General features: G+C 48.3%; 1 protein-coding gene across 12 annotated transcripts in view; it reads left to right on the top strand.

The window, feature by feature from the left end:
• Window positions 1-24,469, top strand: part of MARK2 (microtubule affinity regulating kinase 2) — a 98,371-nt gene that overhangs the window by 47,643 nt on the left and 26,259 nt on the right. For 10 of the 12 annotated variants that reach the window (XM_081340434.1, XM_081340440.1, XM_081340441.1 and 7 more), the window contains exons 2-7: window positions 17,668-17,847; window positions 18,621-18,674; window positions 19,897-19,945; window positions 20,766-20,831; window positions 21,699-21,769; window positions 23,129-23,185. In XM_081340434.1, the coding sequence (XP_081196560.1) occupies window positions 17,668-17,847; window positions 18,621-18,674; window positions 19,897-19,945; window positions 20,766-20,831; window positions 21,699-21,769; window positions 23,129-23,185 (477 nt within the window). Of the gene's footprint in view, window positions 1-9,536; window positions 10,251-13,137; window positions 13,289-17,667; window positions 17,848-18,620; window positions 18,675-19,896; window positions 19,946-20,765; window positions 20,832-21,698; window positions 21,770-23,128; window positions 23,186-24,469 lie in introns of those variants that run through there. The other 2 variants (XM_081340438.1, XM_081340442.1) reach the window with 2 other exon arrangements.

Genomic DNA, 24,469 nt, shown 5'->3' on the forward strand with positions numbered 1-24,469 from the left:
AGTTCTCCTACTTGAGCAGGGGGCTGGACTAGAAGACCTCCAAGGTCCCTTCCAGCTCTATTCCATTCTATTGTACTCTACTCTACTCTTGGTAGAGGACAGGAAGGCCTGGAGGAACATTGTCCATAGGGTCACGATGGGTTGGACACGACTTCGCAGCTAACAACAACAACTCTACTCTACTGTACTCTACTCTGTTCTGTTCTACTCTACTCTACTCTACGCTACTCTATTCTATTCTATTCTATTCTTTCCATATTCTGTTCTGTTCTATTCTATTCTATTCTATTCTATTCTATTCTATTCTATTCTATTCTATTCTATTCTATTCTATTCTTATATCATTCCATTCATTATTCTATTCTATTCTATTCTATTCTATTCTATTCTATTCTATTCTATTCTATTCTATTCTATTCTATTCTATTCTATTCTATTCTATTCCATTCCATTCCATTCCATTCCATTCCATTCCATTCCATTCTATTCCATTCCATTCTATATTCTGTATTCATATTCTATTCATATTCTATATTCTATTCTATTCTATTCTATTCCATTCCATTCCATATTCTGTATTCATATTCTATATTCTATTCTATTCTATTCTATTCTATTCTATTCTATTCTTATATCATTCCATTCATTTCTCTATTCTATTCTATTCTATTCTATTCTATTCTATTCTATTCTATTCTATTCTATTCTATTCTATTCTATTCTATTCTATTCTATCCATATTCTACTCTACTCTACTCTACTCTACTCTACTCTACTCTACTCTACTCTACTCTACTCAACTCATGGAGTCCTTTCACAAAGTCCTTCCATTCTCCTTTTACCACAGCAAAACAAACCCAAACTGCAATTAACCACAACTTGCCATCACCTCCAGAAGAAAAGATTGTCCAGGGACTTCCAAACAAAGCTGGATCAGAAACCTCGGTCACTTTTAAACCTTTCTTAATTACGTGGGTGTGTTGGTTGGTTTAATCAATTTATACAGCTGCCTGTTGCCTTGTGAGGCTGGGCATCTAGCAACCCATAAATAGACCATGGACAAAGCATGAAAAACCTACAGTGGTCACTGAGGGCAACCCCAAACAGAACAGCCTACAAAAAAAACTTCTCAGCAGACGTGTCGAACCGCTTGGCCCTAGTTGACTAATGATTTTCTGCTTCAAATGTCTTGGGAAACCGCGGTTTGCTGGCTCACAGGGAGGAGGCAATGAGCTGCTTTGGGGGTGCACGAAATAAATGGGTATCTCTTGTTTATTTACTGCATCAAAACCTCGATCTTTCCAAGTTTTAATTAAGGTATTCTATTGAAGTCCTTTTAAAATCCTACCTTTCCTCAAGCTGTGAGAAGCACGGGTGCTCCTCTCTCCTTTAATTGAGTAATTAATTGCAAACCCTCTGAACTTCCCCCACTGGGCCATCGTTCCAATTTCTCCGTGTGGCAACATCCGGAGTGCTTACCCAGCGTGTGAATAGTTTTGATGCATGCTTGCTGGGAATTCAGGGCTTGGCGAATGTTGGTCCTCCCTCAGCCATCGCAGCTCCCTTGAGCTTATTCTTCTCTCTCGGGCCAGCCTACCTCGTAGGGTTGTTGTTGTCGTGGGGGGTGGGGGAGAAAAATAGGAGGAAGGGATGCCAGATAACGCCACCTGGAGGAAAGACTGGAGATAAATCTTAAACCGATCAGCAAACGGTCCAGCTGTCCAGGACAGGTTATTTGTGAGCGACTTGAGATTGCAAGGGGAAAGATATAAAGCGTTTTTTTTCTTTTTTAAAAACCTTTGCTTTTCGATCGCCTTGCAGCGATCGTGGATTTGATCCAGGGCTAATGAGCGGTGGGGCCAACCTGGCCAGTTGCCTTACAGGACCAATGACTTTCAGAGAGGGTGTGGAACTCCTTGCCTCCAGAAGTTGGGAATGCTCCAACATGGGAGGTTTTTTTAAAACAGAGATTGGACAGGCATTTGTCTGGAACGGTCTAGGCCCGGTCTCCTGCTTGAGCAGGGGTTTGGACTAGAAGACCTCCAAGGGTCCCTTCCAACTCTTATTATTCTGTAAGGGTCTCCTGCTTGAGCAGGGGGTTGGACTAGAAGACCTCCAAGGGTCCCTTCCAACTCTTATTATTCTGTAAGGGTCTCCTGCTTGAGCAGGGGGTTGGACTAGAAGACCTCCAAGGGTCCCTTCCAACTTTTGTTATTCTGTAAGGGTCTCCTGCTCGAGCAGGGGGTTGGACTAGATGACCTCCAAGGGTCCCTTCCAACTCTTGTTATTCTGTAAGGGTCTCCTGCTCGAGCAGGGGGTTGGACTAGAAGACCTCCAGGGGTCCCTTCCAACTCTTGTTATTCTCTTATCTCTCCGCCCTCCCCAACCTCTTTACAAGATCCGACTGGAAGGAAATCAGAATTTTACTCCTCCTCCGTGGGCTCCTGCGGCGAAAATTAAATAGCCTTATCTCCTTTGGTTAATTCTTCAGCCGGGTGTTTATTCAAATCGCCACAATCGTTAACTGCTGAGAAAGAGAGAGGCAAACAAACATAACTGGAATCAGGGTTTGGAGTAACCGGACTAACAAGTTGCGGCAGGAGACCGGAAGATTTGCACCAAAGGAGGTGGAGCTTTCTCCAGAGCTCAAGACGTTTGAGCTTTAGCCCCAAAAACAGGGCTTTTCGAACTTGGCCCTTTGATGACTGGTGGACTTCAACTCCCAGAATTCCTCAGCCAGGCACCATGTCGCCAACGGAGGTCCCGTGAGCCCAAGGTTTCTTGGCATGGGAAAGGTTGAATGAATACAGCTAAACAAAATGGTTGTAAGTCGAGGACGTCCTGGGACAGGGTGGCTTGGGGTCTTCCAACTTGGCCCTTTTAGGACTTGTGGACTTCAACTCCCAGAGTGCCTGGCTGAGGAATTCTAGGAGTTGAAGTCCACAAGTCGTAAAAGGGCCAGGTTGGAAGACCCCTGCTGGTGGACTTCAACTCCCAGAATTCCTCAGCCAGGCGTGCCTGGCTGAGGAATTCTGGGAGTTGAAGTCCACCAGTCATCAAAGGGCCAGGTTCGAAGACCCCCTGCCCTAAAACCTACAGGTAGTCCTTGACTTACGACCAGAACTGGGATCAGAATCTCCCTATGGCCCCACGGTTGTTAAGCAAATCACTGCAGTTGTGTGGTTGTTAAGCAAATCAGGTTTTCCCCTTGGAGTGTGCTTGTCGAAAACCGGCTGGGAAGGTCACAAGTGGCGATCACACGTTACCTGGATGCTACAACTGAGTACCCCCACAATATGAATGCTCCCAACCCTGGAAGTTTTTTTTTTAAGAAGAGACTGGACAGCCATTTGTCTGAAATGATAATAAGGTTTCCTGCCTCAGCAGGGGGGGGTCAGACTAGATGACCTCCAAGGTCCCTTCCAACTTTATTATTATTATTTATTATTATATTATAAGCCGGGGGGGGGGGGTTCTGAGCAAGGCTGGTTTTGTAGACAAATAACTCTCCGGGTTTTTCAGCAGCCTTGTCCGTTCTGCTGTTTAAAAGCTCCTCACGCTGCAATAATTCCTCACTTAATTTTGGCTGGTTTGTACCACAGCCTTTTGTTTTTCAGCGGTTCAATTCTGAAATTTTACAGATTTTTCCGGTTCCTTTTTTTTTTGGAGCGCTTTAGCTTTCATCTGGCATTGCCACATCCTATAAGTAAAAGCTATGCTAGTGACGAGTAAAGGTTATTATCGTTGTCTTTTTTTTTTCTTTCCACTTTCCGGGTTCTCTCCTTCAAAATTGCTTTGGTGCTTAGAGGAACAAGTGAGGCAGGTGTGCAGGATGCCAACTTTAATCGCTGCGCTTGAATTCTCTTAACTGGCTAAATTTTGATTCTAAACCTTCTTCTAGGCTTCCTTTTTCTGGGCAGGAAAAGCTGTGCAAACGGGTGTGGGGAGGCTGAACGAGTGTGTGAGCAGGAAAGAGAAAGACGGTTCACACGTTTGCCCAAACGGAAATGTGGTTTGTTTCTGTGCAGCCCAAACAGCAAGCCTCCGTTGTTGTCAAGCCAGAGTTTATGGCTTAGCTTGCTGTGTGGGCTCGGCCAGTTTTACCTTCCGAAGTTAAAAACGGATGAGAAAACTGTAGTGCAGGGGGTCTTCAAACTGGGCCCTTTTAATGAATAATAATAATAATAGTAATAATAATAATAATAATAATAATAATAATAATAATAATAATAATAATAATAATAATAATAATAATAATAGAAAAAGTTGGAAGTCACCTTGGAGGTCATCTAGTCCAACCCCCTACACAGGCAGGAAACCCTATACCATTTCAGGCAAATGGCTGTCCAGTCTCTTCTTAAAAACTTCCAGTGTTGGAGCATTCACCGCTTCTGGTGGCAAGCTGTTCCACTGGTGAATTGTTGTGACTGTCAGGAAGTTTCTCCTTAGTTCTAGGTTGCTTCTTCTCTCCTTATTACTTTCCATCCGTTGCTTCTTGTCCTGCTTTCAGGGGCTTTGGAGAATAGCTTGACTCCCTCTTCTTTGGGGCAGCCCCTGAGATATTGGAAGACTGCTATCATGTCACCCCTCGCCCTTCTCTTCATTAAACCAGACTTACCCAATTCCAGCAGCCGTTCCCTATATGTTTTCGTCACCAGTCTCTTACGTGCCTGGCTGAGGAATTCTGGGAGTTGAAGTCCACAAGTCATTAAAAGGGCCCAGTTTGAAGACACCCCCCCCTCCGCTGTAGTGTAACACAACTCAGAAACCTAGTAACTGCAGGCGCTCCTAGGCAGTGAGAAGTAATATAACACCAGCCTTTTTTTTTCCTTTTTTTTGGCGCTGGGAGCAATTGCACACAAATGCAGATTATTGACTTAGAACAATAAGCACAGCTGTGTGCTGGGGGCCAGAACGATGTCCAGCTGTCCAGAGCTGCAGCTTGGTGGTGGAGCTAGAAGCACGTTGGGTCACCGCCACAAGATTATATCTTCCCAGCCAGTTGGAAAGCAGCTTCTGATCTCCAAAAAGGGTGCAGCTGGAATAACGCCAGCAGTACGGGTTGGTTTGTTCCTCTTCCCTTTTGCTTCTTGTGCCCTGTGGCGCTCCGGAAAACGAGCCACCGAATAAGAAAGGGGCACGTCCTTCTGCACTATAGCGGAATACCAGAGTTGGGAGGGACCTTAGAGGTCTTCTAGACCGACCCCCCAGCCCAGCAGCCCAGCCTATAATACCATTCCAGACAAAGAGCGGTCCAATCTCTTCCAGTGTTGGAGCGCCCACAACGTCTGGAGGCAGGTCACCTTACCGATGAATTGTTCTCGCCGTCAGGAAGTTTCTCCTTCGTTAACAGTCGCCGAGCTGGAAGGGATCTTGGAGGTCTTCAGGTCCACCCCCTCCGCTCAAGCAGGAGAACCTACACCATCTCAGACAGGTGATTGTCTAGTGGTCTCTTCTTAAAAGATCTCCAGTGATGGAGCGCCCACGTTTTCTGGTGGCAGGCTGTTCCGCTGGTTGATTGTCCTCGCTGTCAGGAAGTTGCTCCTTAAATCCAGTTCCCAGCCGTGGTTTCTCGTCCTGCCCTCTGGTGCTCTTGTGGCAGCCCCTCAAAGCAGAACCAAGGGGGAAAGCCAGATTCGCTTCACGGCCGTCTGACTGACGCAACGGCAGCGATTCACCTTGGCAAGAAAGTTCACAAAAACGGAGCAAAACTCTTGTCTCGCTTAGTAACGGAAAAATTGGGTTCCATTGTGCTGTCCGTAACTCGAGAACCACCTGTGTGCTCTTTTTAATTGCAGAGCAATTAATTATGCAATTAAATTGTCCTGGGACAATTCAGTGCGATTAGGGTTGACCGCTGGGAAATTTCTCTATCTATCTATCATCTATCTATCTATCTATCTATCTATCTATCTATCTATCTATCTATCTATCTATCTATCTCTCCCTGCTTGCTTCAGGAATTGCCGCCGGCAAGGCCCGTCTGACTGCAGCCATCTGGCGCAGGGCTGGCAGATCAGCGCCAGCCCCTTGCATGTACCCGAGCAGGGAGGTTTGCTTTCCAAAGCCCAACCTTCGTGGGGGAGTATTGCATGGGGGGGGGAAAGCTAGGCTGGAGCATTGCAGAAGCATCGCCAAGCACAGGTGGTCCTCGCCCTACGGCCCCAATGAAGCCCCCAATTTCTGTATGACAAGTGAAAGAGTTGCTGAGTGAATTTTTCTGACCTCCTTTTCTGACCTTCCTTTCGTGCCACCGTCGTTAAGGAAATCACTGCAGTGGTTCAGATATAACCACCACCACAACAGTAACCATAATATTCCAATATTTGAGGGGCTGCCCCAAAGAAGCCTGTCAAGCCTGTTCTCCAAAGCACCTCAAGGCAGGACAAGAAGCAACGGATGGACGATCGTCAAAGACGGATCCAGCTTTGAACCAAAGAGGAATTTCCCAACAGCGGAACAGCTTGCCTCCAGAAATTGTGGCTGCTCCATCATTGGAGAGTTTAAAGGGAGAGAGCGGGCCACCATTTGTCTGAAATGGTCTAGGGCAGGGGTAGGCAACCTCGGCTCTTTTATGACTCATGGACTTCAACTCCCAGAATTCCTGAGCCAGCTTGGCTGGCTCAGGAATTCTGGGAGTTGAAGTCCATGAGTCATAAAAGAGCCGAGGTTGCCTACCCCTGGTCTAGGGTTTCCTGCTTGGGCAGGGGGTTGGACTAGAAGACCTCCAAGGTCCCTTACAACTCTTATTCTGCTATCCTTCCTTCCTTCCTTCCTTCCTTCCTTCCTTCCTTCCTTCCTTCCTTCCTTCCTTCCTTCCTTCCTTCCTTCCTTCCTTCCTTCCTTCCTTCCTCTTTCTCTGTCTTTTCCTTCCCTCCCCCTCCTCCCTCACTGAATGGCTGTAAATCAAGGACTGCCTCTTATTTATTTTTTTAAAATATTAAATGCTGATGCTAAAAGGCAGAAGTGTGTCTACAGCTGAGTATTTTCATCGTTGGCTTACAACATAGATGCTCTGTATCTGTGCTCATTAGGGCAAATAAAGAGATTTGAAATAAGACAGCGTCCAAACTTGGAATTTTCCAGAAATTGTTTGCTAAAGCTTTTAGCAAGTTTTTTTCTTGCTTTTTGTTTTAATATTGTGGGTACGATTGCAATCTTGATTTTTTTTTAACCTTCGATCGATCCCGGTTAAATACGAAACGTCTTAATTATTCATTGTCTCTGTTTCGGATCAATTTTTGTCTTTTTAAGTAGCTTGAGATATTAATTTCAAACGGAGTAGGGGGAAAAAAAAATCTTAAAAACGTTTCTGCCTGGAAATAGCCGGTAATGCTTTCCGTCACCAATCCCACCGGTCAATGTAGGAATTTTGGGACTTTAAATTGGTGCCGGAGTTTGTTGATTTCCTCTCTCTGGGTTTTAAGTCAGAGATCGGGGTTGGGCTGTCCTTTTTCATTATTCATCAGTACATTGCTCTGGGAATCTTTGTGGTTGAAAAGCAAGGTATAAATATTTCAAATCCGGGCTGGGAGGGGGGAGGAGTGCATACACTTGAAAAAGAAGAGTTTTTAGATGGAGGTTTTAGAAATGGGATTTGCAGAAAGTAGAAAGATGATCCTGGTATTTTCCTTCACGGAACTTCTTCAGGGGAAAAAAAAAAGAAGCAAGCGAAAATACGATTCTAAAAACCGCGGCCTTTCCAACCAAACAAACAAACCCAGGCCTCCGTGGGACCTCAAGGCATTATACAGTAGGGTGTTCATTTTATCCACCAGTTTGCAAGTCAAACAGAACAAGGAAGTAGCAATGGGGCGTTTCAGTCTTGAGACCGGCTCTGTGGGGAGGGCCCTCCTCAGTCCCTCTGCAGCCTGCAAGCACGCTGGAGGGTGGCACAGCTTGCAAGTTGGTGGTGTTGCTAAACAACCCAAATGGGATAAGGAGTGGTGGGGAGAACAACAGCAAAGAGAGAGAGAGAGAGAGAGAGAGAGAGAGAGAGAGAGAGAGAGAGAGAGAAATTTGAACCCAGGGCACTGTGCAAGCCATTCATAATGCCTCTCTCTGTAATAAAAAAATGCTTTAAAATATCCGGTGTTTGATGGGGGAATCGAAAGCAAAGCCTCAGAGCCTGCTTGTGGGGAGTTTACACTCTGCGTGTTGAGAACGGAGGAAGGAAGGAAGGGAGGGAGGGAGGGAGGGAGGAAGGAAGGGAGGAAGGAAGGAAGGAAGGAAGGAAGGAAGAAGACATGGAGGGAAGGAAGGGGAGGGAGGGGGAAAGATGGAGGGAGGGAAAATGAGGGAGGGAGGGAGGAAGAGGAAGAAAAAAAGGGAGGAAGGAAGGAGGGAGAGAAGGAAGAGAGGAAGGAAGGAAAGGGAAAGGGAGGGAAGAAAGGAAGGGGGGAGGAGGAAGGAGAGAAAGGAGGAAGGAAGGAAAAAAGACATGGAGGGAGGGAGGGAAGGAAGGGGAGGGAGGGGGAAAGATGGAGGGAGGGAAATTGAGGGAGGGAGGGAGAGGAAGGAAAAAAGGGAGGGAGGGAGGGAGAAGGGAGAGAGGAAGGAAGGAAAGGGAAAGGGAGGGAAGAAAGGAAGGGGAGGAGGAAGGAGAGGGCGGGAGAGAAAGGAGGAAGGAAAGGGGGAAGGAAGGAAGGAAAATGGCTCTTGCTGAATTGCCCCTGGTACATCATTGCTTAGTAACAAGCTACCTTCCTAGGGGGTAACAGTTCCGAATCTCCCCAAGTCCCGGGCTGAGCAAAGCTCGTCTGTCATAGCCTTGCTGTAAACCAGGGCTCATTCAAACTTGGCCCTTTTAGGACTCGTGGACTCCAACTCCCAGAATTCCTCAGCCAGTCTCTCTCTCTCTCTCTCTCTCTCTCTCTCTCTCTCTCTCTCTCTCTCTCTCTCTCTCTCTCTCTCTCTCTCTCCCTCCCTCCCTCCCTCCCTCTCTCTCTCTCTCTCTCTCTCTCTCTCCCCCCCCCCCCCAGCACATGGCCTTTGAAGTGGCCTACTCCACTCCATCCTTCCTCCTCCCCCTCCCTCCTCCTCGGCACTCCCTTATCTCAAACCCACCCCCACAAGCTAAATCCCCCATTCAGCAGGTTGCTGCCCTGGTCCCGGCAGCCCGACTGGCTTGTCAGCGGCTCCAGATCACCTGACGGCGATCAGGTCAAAGGGGTAACGTCACTGCTCCTCTCCCTCCCTCCCTGCCCCCCCCCTTCGCAAAGGCAGGCCTGCCTGCTGGTTGCCTGGGTGGGGCGGCCGCCTTCCTGTGGGGGAGAACCCCGACACCCTCCCAAGTTCCACCTCTCTCTCTCTCTCTCTCTCTCTCTCTCTCTCTCTCTCTCCTCCTGAAAAGCAGGTTTCGCCTCCATTTCCCTTTCTCCTCCAGGGCGGAGGAGGAGGAGGAGGAGGAGGAAGAACCCATCGCCCAGCCGGTTTCTCCTGGATGCACATCTCTCAAACACACACCCCCTTCCACCCTTCCACCCACCCACCCCGGTTCCTCTTTTTTTTTTTTAACCCAGCTTCTGGAGGGGAAAGATTGCTCTTATTAACCTTTTATCCACGGCTGGGTTTTTTTTTTGTTCTTCTCTCTCTCTCTCCTTTTTCTCTCTCTACTTCTTTGCCCCTCCTTTCTTTCCAAGCCGCTGGGGAAGCTCCTCCTCCCGACCTGCCACCAGGTGCAGCTTCCTCCAGGCGGCTTTGCCAAGTTGCCCAAAAAAAAAAAAAAAAGGTTGCGCCGTTGCAAGCTCAGGTATCGGAGGTGGAGACTCGTCCCCCCCCCCGTTGGATGTGTGGAAGGCCAGCACTTCCTCCCTCCGGGCTGCCACCACCGCGCTCGGCTCGTACTTTGCTCCTCGGGGAAGGCGGTGCTCCGGGCTAGCAGCCCCACCGAGCGGGGAATATGCCTTGGCCGAGGCCGTTCCCACGGGGCAGCCTGTCCTTTTGAGCCCAGTTTGGAAATTTCGCCGTTGCTTCACCACCACCGCCACCTGGACGCAACCGAGGCCCGGAGGAATCTTGGCGTTGTGACTGCCTGGGTCTTTTCCGCACCCCCTGCCCACCCGGAAAGGCCTGCATGGATCAGTGAGGGACAGCCTCCCGTGCCCCCACACCCCTCCCACCCAGCTGGCAAGGGGCACCCCGGCGTAAAAGAGAGGCGGCGGCAGGCCTAGAGGCTGCCGGGCGAAGGGCAGAAGAGAGACGGTTCTTTAATGAGTGCGGAAAACGGATACCGACTCACCATGGGAGTAGTAAGTCTCAAATTCCTTGCAACGCTTGGGGGCTTCCCGGGGGGGGGTACCTGTCCTGGAATTTGGGGCGGGGTCCCCAGCCTTCCTAACGCATCGGCCTTGGATTATTGCTTTCTTCAATGCCTCGGGATGGTTGGCTTTAGAGACACGGAGGGTCTTGCAGCTCACCGGCGTTCATCCCATCTCCGAGAATCTTGCTGCGTTTTATGGGGGTGGGTGGGGGCTTGAAAGATCCGCCAATCTTAAAAAGTTTCAAGGTGTTCGAGGCGCAATCCGGAATGGTTTGGGGAATTTTTGAGCGTGGGGAAGTGTTCCCCCCCCCCTTTCTGGTGTTTCTTCTCTTCTCCCACGGTAGGCGAAGGCAGGAAGAAGCTAAAGAAATTGATTGATTGATTGATTGATCCCCAGTCCGTTTCCCCCTTCCAGGGAACTGTGATTTGGGAAGGGGCTACGGCAAGATCCGTTCAATTTTCAAACGGAGGTCTCTTGTGTGTAAAAACGAAAATTGTCCAGGGAAAAACTGCCTTTCGGTAACTTAGCATATAGGACTTCAGCTCCGTGAGGTTTAAAAAATAAAAATAAAAAATCCCTGTGGATTAATTTGTTAACTAATCACTTGATGGACCTTTTTCTATTACCAAATCCCCAGTTGGATTTAAAAAAAAGAAAAAAAAAGAATGATCTTTTAATACCGGAAGTACGAAGCCAAAATTCACCTTTTGTAGGGGGAAAACCGAAATAAAAAACCCTCTTTATTCCGAGCGGCCTCGTGTTCCTTTACCAGGAAAAAGAGAAACCATTAAAGTGTAGCCAGATCCATGGTCAGAATTTTTTTAAAAAGGGGGGTGGTGGTCCCCAAGACCTTGTTGCTGATTTCAAGAAACTCTCGACAAATTGGGAGAGGCGGGCGCTTTAAAAAGCAACCGGTTGCTCCTTTGCAAACCAGTCGTTGGCGTGTCGTAAAACGGCATAAAAGCTCAGGGGACGGGGGTCCCCCGTGTGTTCCCGAACCCAAGGCCCTCTGGATAGCCCTTGCTGGAGACCCCAAGCCCAACAGATGGGGAGCGGGACTGTGCCGTCAAGTTGTCGGTTGGGAATCGTGTCGGGCCTAAGCCGGCCTCGCCCTGCTCTCGCAGGTGTAGGTAAGTTGAGTTTTCAAAGCGGTGAAACACAAGATCCGTGGGCTTGCTTTTTTTTTTTCTTCTTCCCACGGATGCGTTTCCTGCTTGGAAGACCAGCCTTGCGCTTCTGGGTTGTTCTCTTGAGGTGGAAGGGAGTCATGCCACAGGAGTCCCGCTTTGGCGACAAGGTCTGAATCACCTTTAGAAAAGGGGCCGCTTCTGACATCATCCAAAGGAGTGGCTGCTTTGAAAAGCCAAACGCTTCGGCACAAATGGAATCATTTTTTTTTATTTTTATTTTTTTTATTTTTTATTTTTTTGCTCCCAGCCGGAAATTTGCCCTAACAGAATACAGAGAAGCCCCGGTGAATAATACAGGTAGTCCTCAACTTAACGACCAGAATGGAGCCTCAGGTTTCTGCCGCTAAGCGAGACATTTCTTAAAGGGAGCTTTGCCCCGTGGTTAAGCGAATCTGGATTGAATTTGTTTGTCACGTGGCCCCGGGACACGGCAACCGTCGCAAATGTGAGTCGGTCCGAATTTTGATCGCCTTGACCACGGGGAAGCTGCAGCGGCTGTGTGGGGAAATGGTCGTAAGTCGCCTTTTCCAGCGCCGTCGTCACTTTGAACGGTCCCTAAGCAAACCGTTTTCAAGTTGAGGGTGAACCCGTAAAGGGAGATGACAGCCCCTCAGCTTACGACCACAGTTGGACCGCAATTTCCGTTGCTAAGCAAGGTGCTTGTTAAGTGAGCACTGCCCGGCTTTGCAACTTTGGGACACGGTGGTTAAGTCAGTCGCTGCCGTTGTTAAGTGAACCGCGCGGCCGGGAAGCGGAACCGGCTTCCCCCATTGGCTTTAAGGTCCCCCATTGGCTTTAACGGAGGTCCCGTGAGCCCAAGGTTTCTTGGCATGGGAAAGGTTGAATGAATACAGCTAAACAAAATGGTTGTAAGTCGAGGACGTCCTGGGACAGGGTGGCTTGGGGTCTTCCAACTTGGCCCTTTTAGGACTTGTGGACTTCAACTCCCAGAGTGCCTGGCTGAGGAATTCTGGGAGTTGAAGTCCACAAGTCTTCGAGTTTGCCAAGTCTGAAGACCCCGCGGTTTAGCCATTCCCCTTTGCTGGATGAGCCCCCAAGGCAAGAATTGCCTTGGCGGCTAATTGCGCTGTGCAGTAAACACAATTTCCGCCTCTGCTCTTGCTGCCGGCGGCTCGGTGGCATGTTCCAGCCCTTTGCTTTGCCATGAAAACAGCCCAGCCATTTTAGCTTTTGCCTTTGCTGTCGTCGTAACCCTGGTGTGCTTCACCTACTTAAGATCTGTGGCTTTGCGCTCCCGTTTTTTGGGTGGTTTTTTAAATGATCTTTGCACTCTTAACCGTTTATTGACCTGGCTGCCGTCTGTCATATATTCCCACAATAGCTGCCTTGTGATTTTTTTCTTCCCTTTGATTGTTTTAAACTGGGGGGGGTCCCTTAAACTTCTAAGCCTCCCCCCCCCCCGAAGAGCTTGTTTCAGGATGGTGTGTGCACAATGTATGTTAGCAAAATATTGAGGCCTCCAAGGTCACTTCCAACTCTGTTATTCTGTTACCCTCCCTTCCTTCCTTCCTTCCTTCCTTCCTTCCTTCCTTCCTTCCTTCCTTCCTTCCTTCCTTCCTTCCTTCCTTCCTCCCTCCTCACTGGAGGTTTTCAAGAAGAGATTAGACTGCAGTTTGTCTGAAACGGCATAGTGTTTCCTGCTCGAGCAGGGGGTTGGACTAGAAGACCTCGAAAGGTCCCTTCCAAGTCAGTTATTCTGTGTTCAGCTCCTGTTTCTCTAACTTGGTTTTCCCGGAAGAGCCGGAGAGAAAGATGCTGTTATACTAGGAACCTCCGGAAACGAGTGATGTTGCTCACTTCTTACAGCCTCTACAGGTACTTGATGGCTCAAGGTTTTCCAGAGATAATGGATTTCATGTTTTATTCATTGATAAAAGCATTTGTGCTAGGGCAGAAACATTTTTTAAATGTGTTATCTTGGTAGAAGTGACTCTTGGGGGGACTCTTTCAAAGCAGCAACGCTTGTATTAGGCTTTCGTAGTTGTTCAGGAAGTGTGTTCTTTTCAGAACAGAAAGCCCAGTTGTATCTCTGCACGCACACACACACACACACAAACAGAGAGAGAGAGAGAGACCACCTCTGTGGGTTTTTTCAACCTGGTGAGCAGCCCAAACCTAACTTCTTTGCCGACGAATACAACGTGTCCTCAACTTACGACCGCAGCGGAGCCCAATATTCCCGTTGCCGAGGGAGACATGTCTTGAGTGAACCTTGCCCCGTTTTACGACCTTTCTCGCCACGGTTGTGAAGTGAATCTCTGCAGCTGATAAGTGAGCCACCCGGTTGTGAAGTGAATCTGGCTTTGGTCGCCCAATCTCTTGTGGTGGGTTGTTTTTTGCCAGATGTTTCCCCAGAAAAACCTCAGTTTTGACGATGCTTCCATGGTCAAAAGGTGATTAAAGGTCTGTTGAGATGTTGCCTATGGGCTTCTCTGATCCAAAATGGCTGCTTCTGGAGAGCAAAGGCCTTGCAAAGGTTTCACTTATCTAAGAGCAGCCTCCACTGTTTGTTTGGCCTCCAGGACTGTCTTTTGGGGCTCATGTGGCTTTGATGGGGTCCCACTGGATCCCCCCACCGGCTTATTCTCAGTCAGAGACAGGCCATTTGTCTGAAATGGTATAGGGTCTGTTTCTCAGGGGTTGGACTAGAAGACCTCTAAGGTCCCTTCCAAGCTATTCTATTCTATTCTATTCTATTCTATTCTATTCTATTCTATTCTATTCTATATTTCTATTCTATATTTCTATTCTATTCTATTCCATTATTCTATTCTATTCTATTCTATTCTATTCTATTCTATTCTATTTCTATTCTTTATTTCTATTCCATTCCATTCCATTCCATTATTCTATTCTATTTCTATTCTATTCCATTCCATTCCATTATTCTATTCTATTCTATTCTATTCTATTCTATTCTATTCTATTCTATTCTATTCTATTCTATTCTATTCTATTCTATTCTATTCTATTCTATTCTATTTTTCTATTCTATTCTATTCCATTCCATTATTCTATTCTATTCTATTCTATATTTCTATTCTATTCCATTCCATTATTCTGTTCTATTCTATTTTATTCTATTCTATTCTTTATTTCTATTCTATTCCATTCCGTTATTCTATTCTTTATTTCTATTCTATTCTATTCTATTCCATTCCATTCCATTCCATTATTCTATTCTATTCTATTCTATTCTATTCTATTCTATTCTATTCTATTCTATTCTATTTCTATTCTTTATTTCTATTCTATTCCATTCCATTCCATTATTCTATTCTATTCTATTCTATTTCTATTCTATTCCATTCCATTCCATTATTCTATTCTATTCTATTCTATTCTATTCTATTCTATTCTATTCTATTCTATTCTATTCTATTCTATTCTATTCTATTCTTTATTTCTATTCTATTCTATTCCATTTCATTATACTATTCTATTCTATTCTACTCTATTCTATTCTATTCTATTCTATTCTATTCTATTCTATTCTATTCTATTCTTTATTTCCATCTATTCTACTCTATTCTATTCTATTTCGTATTTCTGTTGTATTCTATTCTTCATCCCCGCATAAACTCAAAAAGAAAAATGCCTTTGCGGTTCCTAGTTTAACAATTGTAGAACCTGTCCGCAGTGTGCAGATTGTCTTCAGGAAATTGTTACAACCAACACCGGTCAGGCAACTATAACCTGGTTTTTTTAAAAAAAAGATTTTATTTTATTTTTTTTAAAGAAAAGAATCCTTTGCTATCCTGAAATACCAGTTGTCAAATCTGTTGTGCTGTCTTTCAGCGGTTGCCTCTGCTATCTCTCCCCCCCCTTCAAATAATCCTTTATTAGGCCTGCTTGGTGGGGTGTTGTTGACCAAGCACCAACTCCTCTGGAGAAGAGCAGGCCAACAGCCACAGCCAAGGGTGTAGAGCGCAATCAGAGTCGTAAAATTACGATTTATTCCCATCTTCTAATTACCAGGGCTGCCCGCCCACCCCCTACCCACCCACCCACCCACCCCGGGGCTCTGAATTCACGTTGACTTTAATCAATTAGCTCGTTAAGCCTGAGAAACGTGAATAGCAGTGTGGTGGTGGGGGGTCATGTGGTGGGGGAATCCGAAGCACATTTTTGGAACTGTTTCCGAAGGGCCAAGGGCGCATGGCGCTACTAACTGCCTGGCGGACAATCGCTGGGCAACATCGCAGCAGCGGCGTGAAAAGCTGACGATGGATTTTGGGGTGGAAATGGTCAAAATATCTAAGGGGGTGCCATTAAAGAGAGGGGGGTGGTGGTCACCCTCATTCTCCAAAGCACCTGAAAGGCAGGACGAAAAGCAACGGGGTGGAAACGAATCCAGGAGAGAAGCAAGCTGGAGCTAAGGAGGAATTTCCTGACGGTGAGAACAATTTAACCAGTGGAACCGCCTGCCTCCAGAAGTTGTGGGTGCTCCAGCACTGCAGGCTTTTAAGAAGAGATTGATATTTGTCTGAAATGGGCATAGAGCCAGGGGTCTTCCAACTGGGCCCTTTGATGACTCGTGGACTTCAACTCCCAGAATTCCTCAGCCCGGCTGAGGAATTCTGGGACTTGAAGTCCACGAGTCATAAAAGGGCCAGGTTGGAAGACCCCTGGTGTAGAGTTTCCTGCTTGAGCAGGGGGTTGGACTAGAAGACCTCCAGGGTCCCTTCCAATTCTGTTGTTCTATTCAAGCAAGGGTGACAGGTAAAGATCACGAAGATTATTTTGTCGCTACGCATCCTCAGCCTGCCCGAGTCTCTCGCGAGGGTGGTTTGGGCGCTGTCTCTTGTCTTAATGGAACCTTGCAGCTCCTCAGGTCTCAGCTGCGCTCTCTTGACGTGCCCAGGCGACCCGCAGCGCGTTCTCGGTTATCATTTCCCCCTGTGTGAAATGGGCACCGTTACGGCAGGCTAGATGCAATGAGCAGCAGGTGACGGGTGGGCACAACTTGCATTGCCGCACGGGATGTGGTATTATTATCTGCAGGTTGAAGCAGCCGCAAGGTGAGGCGTCCCTTGGATTCTTAGCCTGCTCAGCTTTTTATGGCTTTCTTTCTTGGCAACCTTTGGCTCTGCCCCACATCCGTCCCTTCTGGAGAGATGTGAAATCATCCATTAATGAAAATATCCTCAAACTCGGGGGTCCCCAACCCCCTGGGCCGCAGCCCCTTCGGAAGCAGGCCGCGCAAGTGGCAGGCGAGCGTGCAAGCCTGCGCGGATCCACCTGGGTGAGCAGTGGCTACGCACACTTCATAATAAAGTTGGAAGGGACTTTGGGGGTCATCTAGTCCAGCCCCCCCTCTGCTCAGGCAGGAAACCCTAGACCACTTCAGACAAATGGCTGTCCAGCTCTCTTCTTAAAAACCTCCAGGGTTGGAGCATTCACCGCTTCTGGAGGCAGGTGGTTCCACCGGTGAATTGTTCTCACTGTCAGGAAGTTTTTCCTTAGTTCCAGGTTGCTTCTCTCCTTGACGAGTTTCCATCCGTTCTTCCTGTCCTGCCTTCGGGCGCTTTGGAGAATAGCTTGACTCCCTCTTCTTTGGGGCAGCCCCTGAGAGATTGGAAGACTGCTATCATGTCTCCCCTGGTCCTTCTCTTCATTAAACTAGACATACCCAATTCCAGCAACCGTTCCCTATATGTTTTAGCCTCCAGTCCCCCAATCATCTTTGTTGCTCTTCTCTGCACCCTTTCTAGAGTCTCAACATCTTTTTTTACATCGTGGTGACCAAAACTGGATGCAGCATTCCAAGTGTGGCCTTACCAAGGCCTTGTAAAGTGGTATTAACATTTCATGTGATCTTGATTCTATCCCTTTGTTGATGCAGCCTAGCACTGTGTTGGCTTTTTGGCAGCTGCCGCACACGGCTGGCTCATATTTACGTGGAGGTACGTGGTCCCCTTTTGCAAACTTCTGACAAGCAAAGTCGGCGACTTAACCAACTGCAGGATTCACTTCACAACTGCGGCGACAAAGGTCGTAAAACGGGGCGAAACGTACTGAACCGCTGTCTTGCTTAGCAGCAGAAAGGGGCTCAATTGCAGCCGTCAGTCGAGGACTCTCTTGTTTTGCAGGCAGAGCGGCGTTCCATAAAAACGTAACTCGTCTCATCTCATTTCTCTCTCTCTCTCTCTCTCTCCCTCTCTCCTTCCCCCTTTCCCTGTCTATCTCTTCAGCCGGCCTTGGGACACCCAGACTCCAAGCCCAGCGCCAAGTCCAACATGCTGCGAGGCCGCGTCCCTGCAACCGCCACCGACGAGCAGCCCCACATTGGGAACTACCGCCTGCTGAAGACCATCGGCAAGGGCAATTTTGCGAAGGTCAAGTTGGCGCGCCACGTCTTGACGGGGAAAGAGGTGAGAGTCTTCTGGGAGAAGCCGGGAAAAGCATTCAGGCCTAACTTGCCTGCCTGGGTGGAATGTGGAAATGTGGAATAGTTCTCTCTCTCTCTCTCTCTCTCTATCTCTCTCTCTCTCTCTCTCTCTCTCTCTCTCTCTCTCTCTCTCTCTCTCTCTCTCTCTCTCTGTGTTCCCCTCTCTTTCCCCCTCCCTCTCTCCCCTTCCCTCCCTCTCTTTCTCTCCCTCCCTCCCTCTCCTCCCTTCTCTCTTCTCTTTTCTCTTCTCTTCCTCTCCCTCTCTCCCTCTCCCCTCCTCCTCTCTCTCTCCCCCTCCTTCTCTTTCTCTCCCTCTCTCCCTCCCTCTCTTTCTCTCCCTCTCCCTCCCTCCCTCTCTCACTCTCCCCCTCCCTCCTGTCTCTCTCTCTCTTTTCTCTCCCTCCCCCTCTCTCTCCCCCTCCCTCTCTCCCTCTCTCGCTCTCCCCCTCCCTCTCTTTCTCCCTCCCTCTCTCTCCCTCCCTCTCTCACTCTCACTCTCTTTCTCTCCCTCCCTCTCCCCCTCCCTCTTTCTCCCCCTCCCTCTCTTTTCCTTCCCTCTCTGCCCCCCTCCCTCTCTTTCTCTCTCTCTTTTAGAAACAAGCTTTCCTATCATCTTCCTTTCCCGCCCCCCCAAGAGTGCTCCATTGTTTTGTCAAGAAGGGGCAAAACTCACTGTTAGCTTGCAAGCCTCTTTTTCGCTGCCTTTGCTGCCCTTCAGACAGTCTTGTGACTTTTTTGTGTTGTCTTCTCTTTCAGGTGGCTGTGAAAATCATCGACAAGACGCAGTTGAATTCCTCCAGCTTACAGAAGGTGAGACGGTTCCGGAATTTTTGCGGGCCTGCCTTCTCTTTGGTTGGCCGGCCGAGTGTGAAATTGCTGGCTTTTTAATCTCGCTTTGTTTCCAAACCCGGTGTGGTTGTGTGTGTTTTTTTTTGTTTTGTGTTTTTTTAATGGTGGTGTGAAGCCTTTAATGAGAGTCCCTGATGTCACAGAACCACAAGAGTGTGTGTGTGGGGGGGGGAAGGTGTTTCCTGCCATTGGTGGAAAAGCTGAGAAGGCAGGCCTGAAAAATGCCCTGGAGTGGAATAATTTGAAGGGAAAACCTTCACTTTTGTCTACAAAGCAGTCCCAAACGTACAGGGATTATTTATTTATTTATTCTTTATATCGTTGGAGGCCTGTTCCTCTCTTTCCTGATGGGAGGTTTCAGGACTTAGCCAAACCTGAGACCTTCCTCAAGTTCTCGTGAGCCTCAGCTCCTGCTGGGATTTGCAGGTCCGCATCCAGACAATCTTCCTTCTCCCCCCTGGAGTGAAATCATTAGGGGCTTCTTACCCTGCCTCTTTGCAGGCAGAGTCGGCTTGTCTTTGGGGCCTTTGCAGATTAATACGTCGTTGTTTAAAAGGCTTAATCCGGTGAGAACAACAGTCTAGTTCAGTGTTTCTCAAACTTAGTCACTTTATGGACTTCAACCCCCCAGGATTCCCCAGGCAGCATACTTTAAGAAGGGTGGATTTCAACTCCCAGAATTCCCTGGCCAGCATGCTTTATGATGGGTGGACTTCAGTTCCCAGAAACACCCCCCCACACACACACACACCAAGCAGCATACTTTAAGATGGGTGGGTTTCAATTACCAGAATTCCCCAGCCAGCCTGCTTTAGGATGGATGGACTTCAACTCCCAGAATTCCCATCCGGCATGCTTTTAAGATGAGTGGACTTCAACTCCCAGAATCCCCCACCCAGCGCGCTTTAAGGTGGGTGGGTTTCGACTCCCAGAATCCCCCACCCAGCATGCTTTAAGATGGGTGGGTTTCAATTCCCAGAATCCCCCAGCCTGTATTCTGCAAAACCCCTCCTTCCCATGAACTTTGGTGTCAACGGGGGAATTCTGGGAATTGCAGTTCCAGCACACCCAGAAGGCCCCGTGGTGGTGGTGGTGGGGAAGCTGCTTCCAGACAGGGAAGTAACAGCCATTGGAGGCTTGGAAGTAACTGTCCCCGTTTCTTTTTCCCCTTCATTTCCTCCAGCTCTTCCGGGAAGTGCGAATAATGAAGGTTCTGAATCACCCCAATATAGGTGAGTTCCCCCTTTTCTTCCCCTTTACTCCCTCCCAGATGTGGCGGTTCCTCATCTGCCTGGTGGGAAGCAGCAGAGGGCCCTTGCCTGTCAGGCATCACCCCAGCCTTTCCTTGCTCTCAACATCTGGCTTTGCCGGCTGGAGTTTGGAGAAAGGGCGTTCCCGGCACATCTGGGAAGTGGCGCCCTCTTTGGCAGCATCCCGCTCCCGATGATGAAAGCCGTCGAATTCTGCAACATGGCCGCAGAAAGCCCCCAGGTCCTTGTGCCTTGGGGGGCTGCCCCTCCCCTCCTCCACCTCTGGCAGTGCCACTCCCCAAGTCCAGGCAGTCCTCGGCTTAACAACACTTCATTTACTGGCCGTTCGAAGTCGCAACGGCACTTGGGGGTGGTTTTTCACCCTTGAACAGCCGTTGCAGCAGCCCCCAGCGGTCGCCCGATCCAAATCGGGACGCTTGGCAACTGGCCTCACCTTTAGGACGGTGGCAGCGTCCCGGGATCACCTGATCCCCTTTTGCGACCTTCTGACCAGTTTCACTTAACAACCAAGTTGCCAACTTGAGAAACTGCAGCGCTTCCGTTAACGAACCGTGGCGAGAAAGGTGGTGAAAGGGGGCAGAATTCCCGGAGCGGCTGCCCCGCTTAGCAACGGAAGTTTTTTGGAGCTCGGTGGCGGTCGTACGTCGAGGACTTCCTCTAAACAGCTTGCTCTTCCCCTTACAGCCCTGTGTTCCTCTTCCTTTCCGATCCAGCTGCCTCTGGCTCCTTTGTTTGGCCAGGTCTTTTTTCTAATCTTTTCTCCCCGGTTTGTCTTTTTCAGTTAAATTATTTGAAGTCATAGAGACGGATAAGACGCTGTACCTCGTCATGGAGTATGCCAGCGGAGGTGAGTGGGCATCGTTTTCCCCCCTCCCCTCCTTCCCCCCGTCCTGTTCCCAAATTCCAGGAAGCTTTGATGGAATTGGCAGATCACGCTTTAAGCCAGGGCTGTTCCAACTTGGCCCTTTTACGATTTCTGGACTTCCATTCCCAGAATTCCTCAGCCAGCATGCTTTAAGATGGATGGACTTCCATTCGCAGAATTCCCCAGCCAGCATCCTTTTAAGATGGGTGGACTTCCACTCCCAGAATTCCCCAGCCAGGATGCTTTAAGATGGATGGATTTCCATTCCCAGAATTCCCCAGCCAGCATGCTTTAAGATGGATGGACTTCCATTCCCAGAATTCCCCAGCCAGCATCCTTTAAGATGGATGGACTTCCATTCCCAGAATCCCCCAGCCAGCATGCTTTAAGATGGATGGACTTCCATTCCCAGAATTCCCTAGCCAGCATGCTTTAAGATGGATGGACTTCCATTCCCAGAATTCCCTAGCCAGCATGCTTTAAAATGGGTGGACTTCAATTCCCAGAATTCCCCAGCCAGCATGCTTTAAGATGGGTAGACTTCAACCCCCCCCCAGAATTCCTTAGCCAGCCTGCTTTAAAATGGCTGGACCTTTGGCTGGGGAATTCTGGGAGTTGAAGTCCGTGCACCTTAACTTAGCCAAGGTTGAGAAATACCTGTCTGCAGGCCACACTCCCTCGTGTACCTCGGTTTGGCTGCGAAAATGGGTCAGCTTTCGTGCCCATTTCTTCCCGCCCCAACTCCGCTCTCTTACCGCTTTTTCCTGATTGATGTGCCATATTTCTGTTCCAAATGAAAAGGCAGCTTCGTTGCCCTCTCTCTCTCTCTGTGTCTCTCTCTGCCTCCAGGCGAAGTCTTTGACTACTTAGTGGCCCACGGAAGAATGAAAGAGAAGGAAGCGCGGGCCAAATTCCGACAGGTTGGTGCTGCCCCCTCCTCCTATGAAACCCATGAAAAGGCAGAACCGCCAAGGGCATCTCTGCCACCTTCCCCTGCCCAGCAGAGAGGAGAAGCCGAGTTGGATGCCCCGTGGTGCTGTGGGAAACGGCCGCCCAAATTTTGCCCCCGATCAATTTGGCCTCCTTGACCAAAACTGCCCCTTTAGGATCCTCGGGGTCGATAAGCGCGACGTTTTGAATTTTTATCAAGCTTGGGCGGCAGGTGCCATTCAAAGATAGCTAACTGAATTCGGGAGGGGGAGGGGGGAAGGGGAAATCTCCTCCTTTGCTGACCTCCCGGGTTGCGTGTTGCGTGTTGCCGAATGGTGAAAGTAAAGGGGCAACCGGAAACCTTTTTCTCAGCCACACCAAGCCAGCCTTTTTAGTCCCACGTTTGCCCAGTCAGTTGGGCTGGTGGGTGATGCTTTTCCTTCCTTTGGCCTGCAAAGGTGGCTTTTCCCAGTCCTTCCGTTCATCCAGATGTTGACAACCTGAGTTTTTTTTTTAAAACCCTTCTTTTTTTTTTTTAAAGTCCCTTATCTCTCTCACCCGGTCGTTGCGAAGCGGCAGGGTCACTGCAACGATGCAAGTGTTAGGATGCCAACTCTTGGCCCTCGTTGCTCCAGGGTTCACGTTAAGGCCGGGCCTCCCCGCTGCCTTCGACTTTCCTTCTTACGGAATCCTGGCTTACAGGAGAAGGATGTGGGTTTCTCACCCGGCCACCTTTCGGGAAACACCCATCCTCATTCCCCAGGCCAGAGAATCCCCCCCCTCCCTCTTGTGCCCTCCAGGCCTCGTTCTCCTTTCCTTATAAAGCCACCTTGAACCAGCGGGTGCCGGCGTGTCATGTGAAAATCAGTTCCTTAACATGAGTCATAACGTCGAGTTGGAAATTTAAGACAGGGAAGGAACTTGGGAACTGAACACCGGTGGGTGGGAAGGAGGAGAGGATGAGGAAACCTCTTGGTTCATCCCTGCAAGAACTTTGCCCCCCCCCCCCGCCCCGCCCCCACCCCCTCTTCCGCAGGAACAGTCAACCCTCCACCCACCCGTTGCACAGGCTGGATGCTGTGTGCGAATGATGCAACGACCAGGCCTAATTTATGCAGCTCTTTCTTGGAAAAGACACCCTCCCACACACACATGCACACACGCTCCCACTTCTTCGCTGCACCGGTCTCCTTCAACTCCGAGCGATGGGGGATGCAACCCCGAAGAGCAGCTAGGGTGCAACGGGGTGCGAAATAGATTGGGGTGGATTTAATGCTGAGTTGAGGCTGGTTTCCTTGGTGCAGAAATGCCGTTTTTTTTTTCAGCCTTCTTCCCCCTTTCCCTTCCAGATAGTTTCTGCTGTGCAGTACTGTCACCAGAAATTCATTGTACATAGAGACTTGAAGGTGAGTGGAAAAGGTGGCTTATTCTATTCTATTCTATTCTATTCTATTCTATTCTATTCTATTCTATTCTATTCTATTCTATTCTATTCTATTCTATTCTATTCTATTCTCTATTTCTTATTCTATTCTATTCTATTTCCTTATTCTATTCTATTCTCTTCTCTTCCCTCTTTATTCTATTCTATTCTCTATTTCTTATTCTATTCTGTTCTGTTCTATTCTTGATCTGTTCTGTTCTATTCTATTCTGTTCTGTTCTATTCTCTATTTCCTATTCTGTTCTGTTCTATTCTGTTCTGTTCTGTTCTACTCTACTCTCTCTATTATCATCCATTCTGTATTCTATTCTATTCTATTATTCTATTCTATTCTATTCTATTCTATTCTATTCTATTCTATTCTATTCTATTCTATTCTATTCTATTCTATTCTATTCTATTCTATTCTATTCTATTCTATTCTATTCCCATCACCATCTATTCTATTCTATTCTATTTTCTGTATTCATATTCTATTCTATTCTATTCTATTCTATTCTATTCTATTCTATTCTATTCTATTCTATTCTATTCTATTCTATTCTATTCTATTCTCTATTTCCTATTCTGTTCTGTTCTGTTCCTAAGGAGTAACTTCTTAACAGTGAGAACCATTAACCAGCGGAATGACTTGCCTTCAGAAGCTGTGGGGGCTTCATCACTGGAGGCCTTTAAGAAGAGACTGGACAGCCCCCTGTCTGGCATGGCACCGGCTCTCTTGCTTGAGCAGGGGGTTGGACTAGAAGACCTCCAAGGTGCCTCCCAGCTCTGTTAGCCTGTAGATCCTGCTTTTTCTTCTAGATCGCTGATTCAGATTGGAGGCTTGGCCCGCCTTCCTACCCCGTTGCCTCTGGCCTCACCGATCCTTCCCGTCAAGCACGTCAGGATAACGTGGCTGACGGCCCCTGGATTGAAAGGCAGCCTAAGGCAAGCCTTCTTCCCCAGCCAGACGCTCTTGACGCGTCTTTCATCCGTAGCCAGCCAGCATCTGGAGTTAGAGCCCAGGGCAGCTGGAGCCCTCCATCCTCGCTTGTTTTCCCCCAGGGTATATCAGATTTTCTCTTCCCCCCCCCCAGTTTGTTTATTGCGAGCATTAATATTGAATATCCAGAGCTTCCCCCCCCCCCCCTCTTTCTTTTCTTCTGAGCCTGAAGCCGTATGAAAGTGAAGGATCTCTCTGGCTTTCAAAGCTGGGACTCCGGAGAGACCCGAAATGCTGGTTTACGTTCTCCAAACTCGGTGCCGAA

Source organism: Vipera berus (genome assembly GCF_964194415.1).
Source record: "Vipera berus genome assembly, chromosome: 16".
NCBI classification, from domain to species: Eukaryota; Metazoa; Chordata; class Lepidosauria; order Squamata; family Viperidae; genus Vipera; species Vipera berus.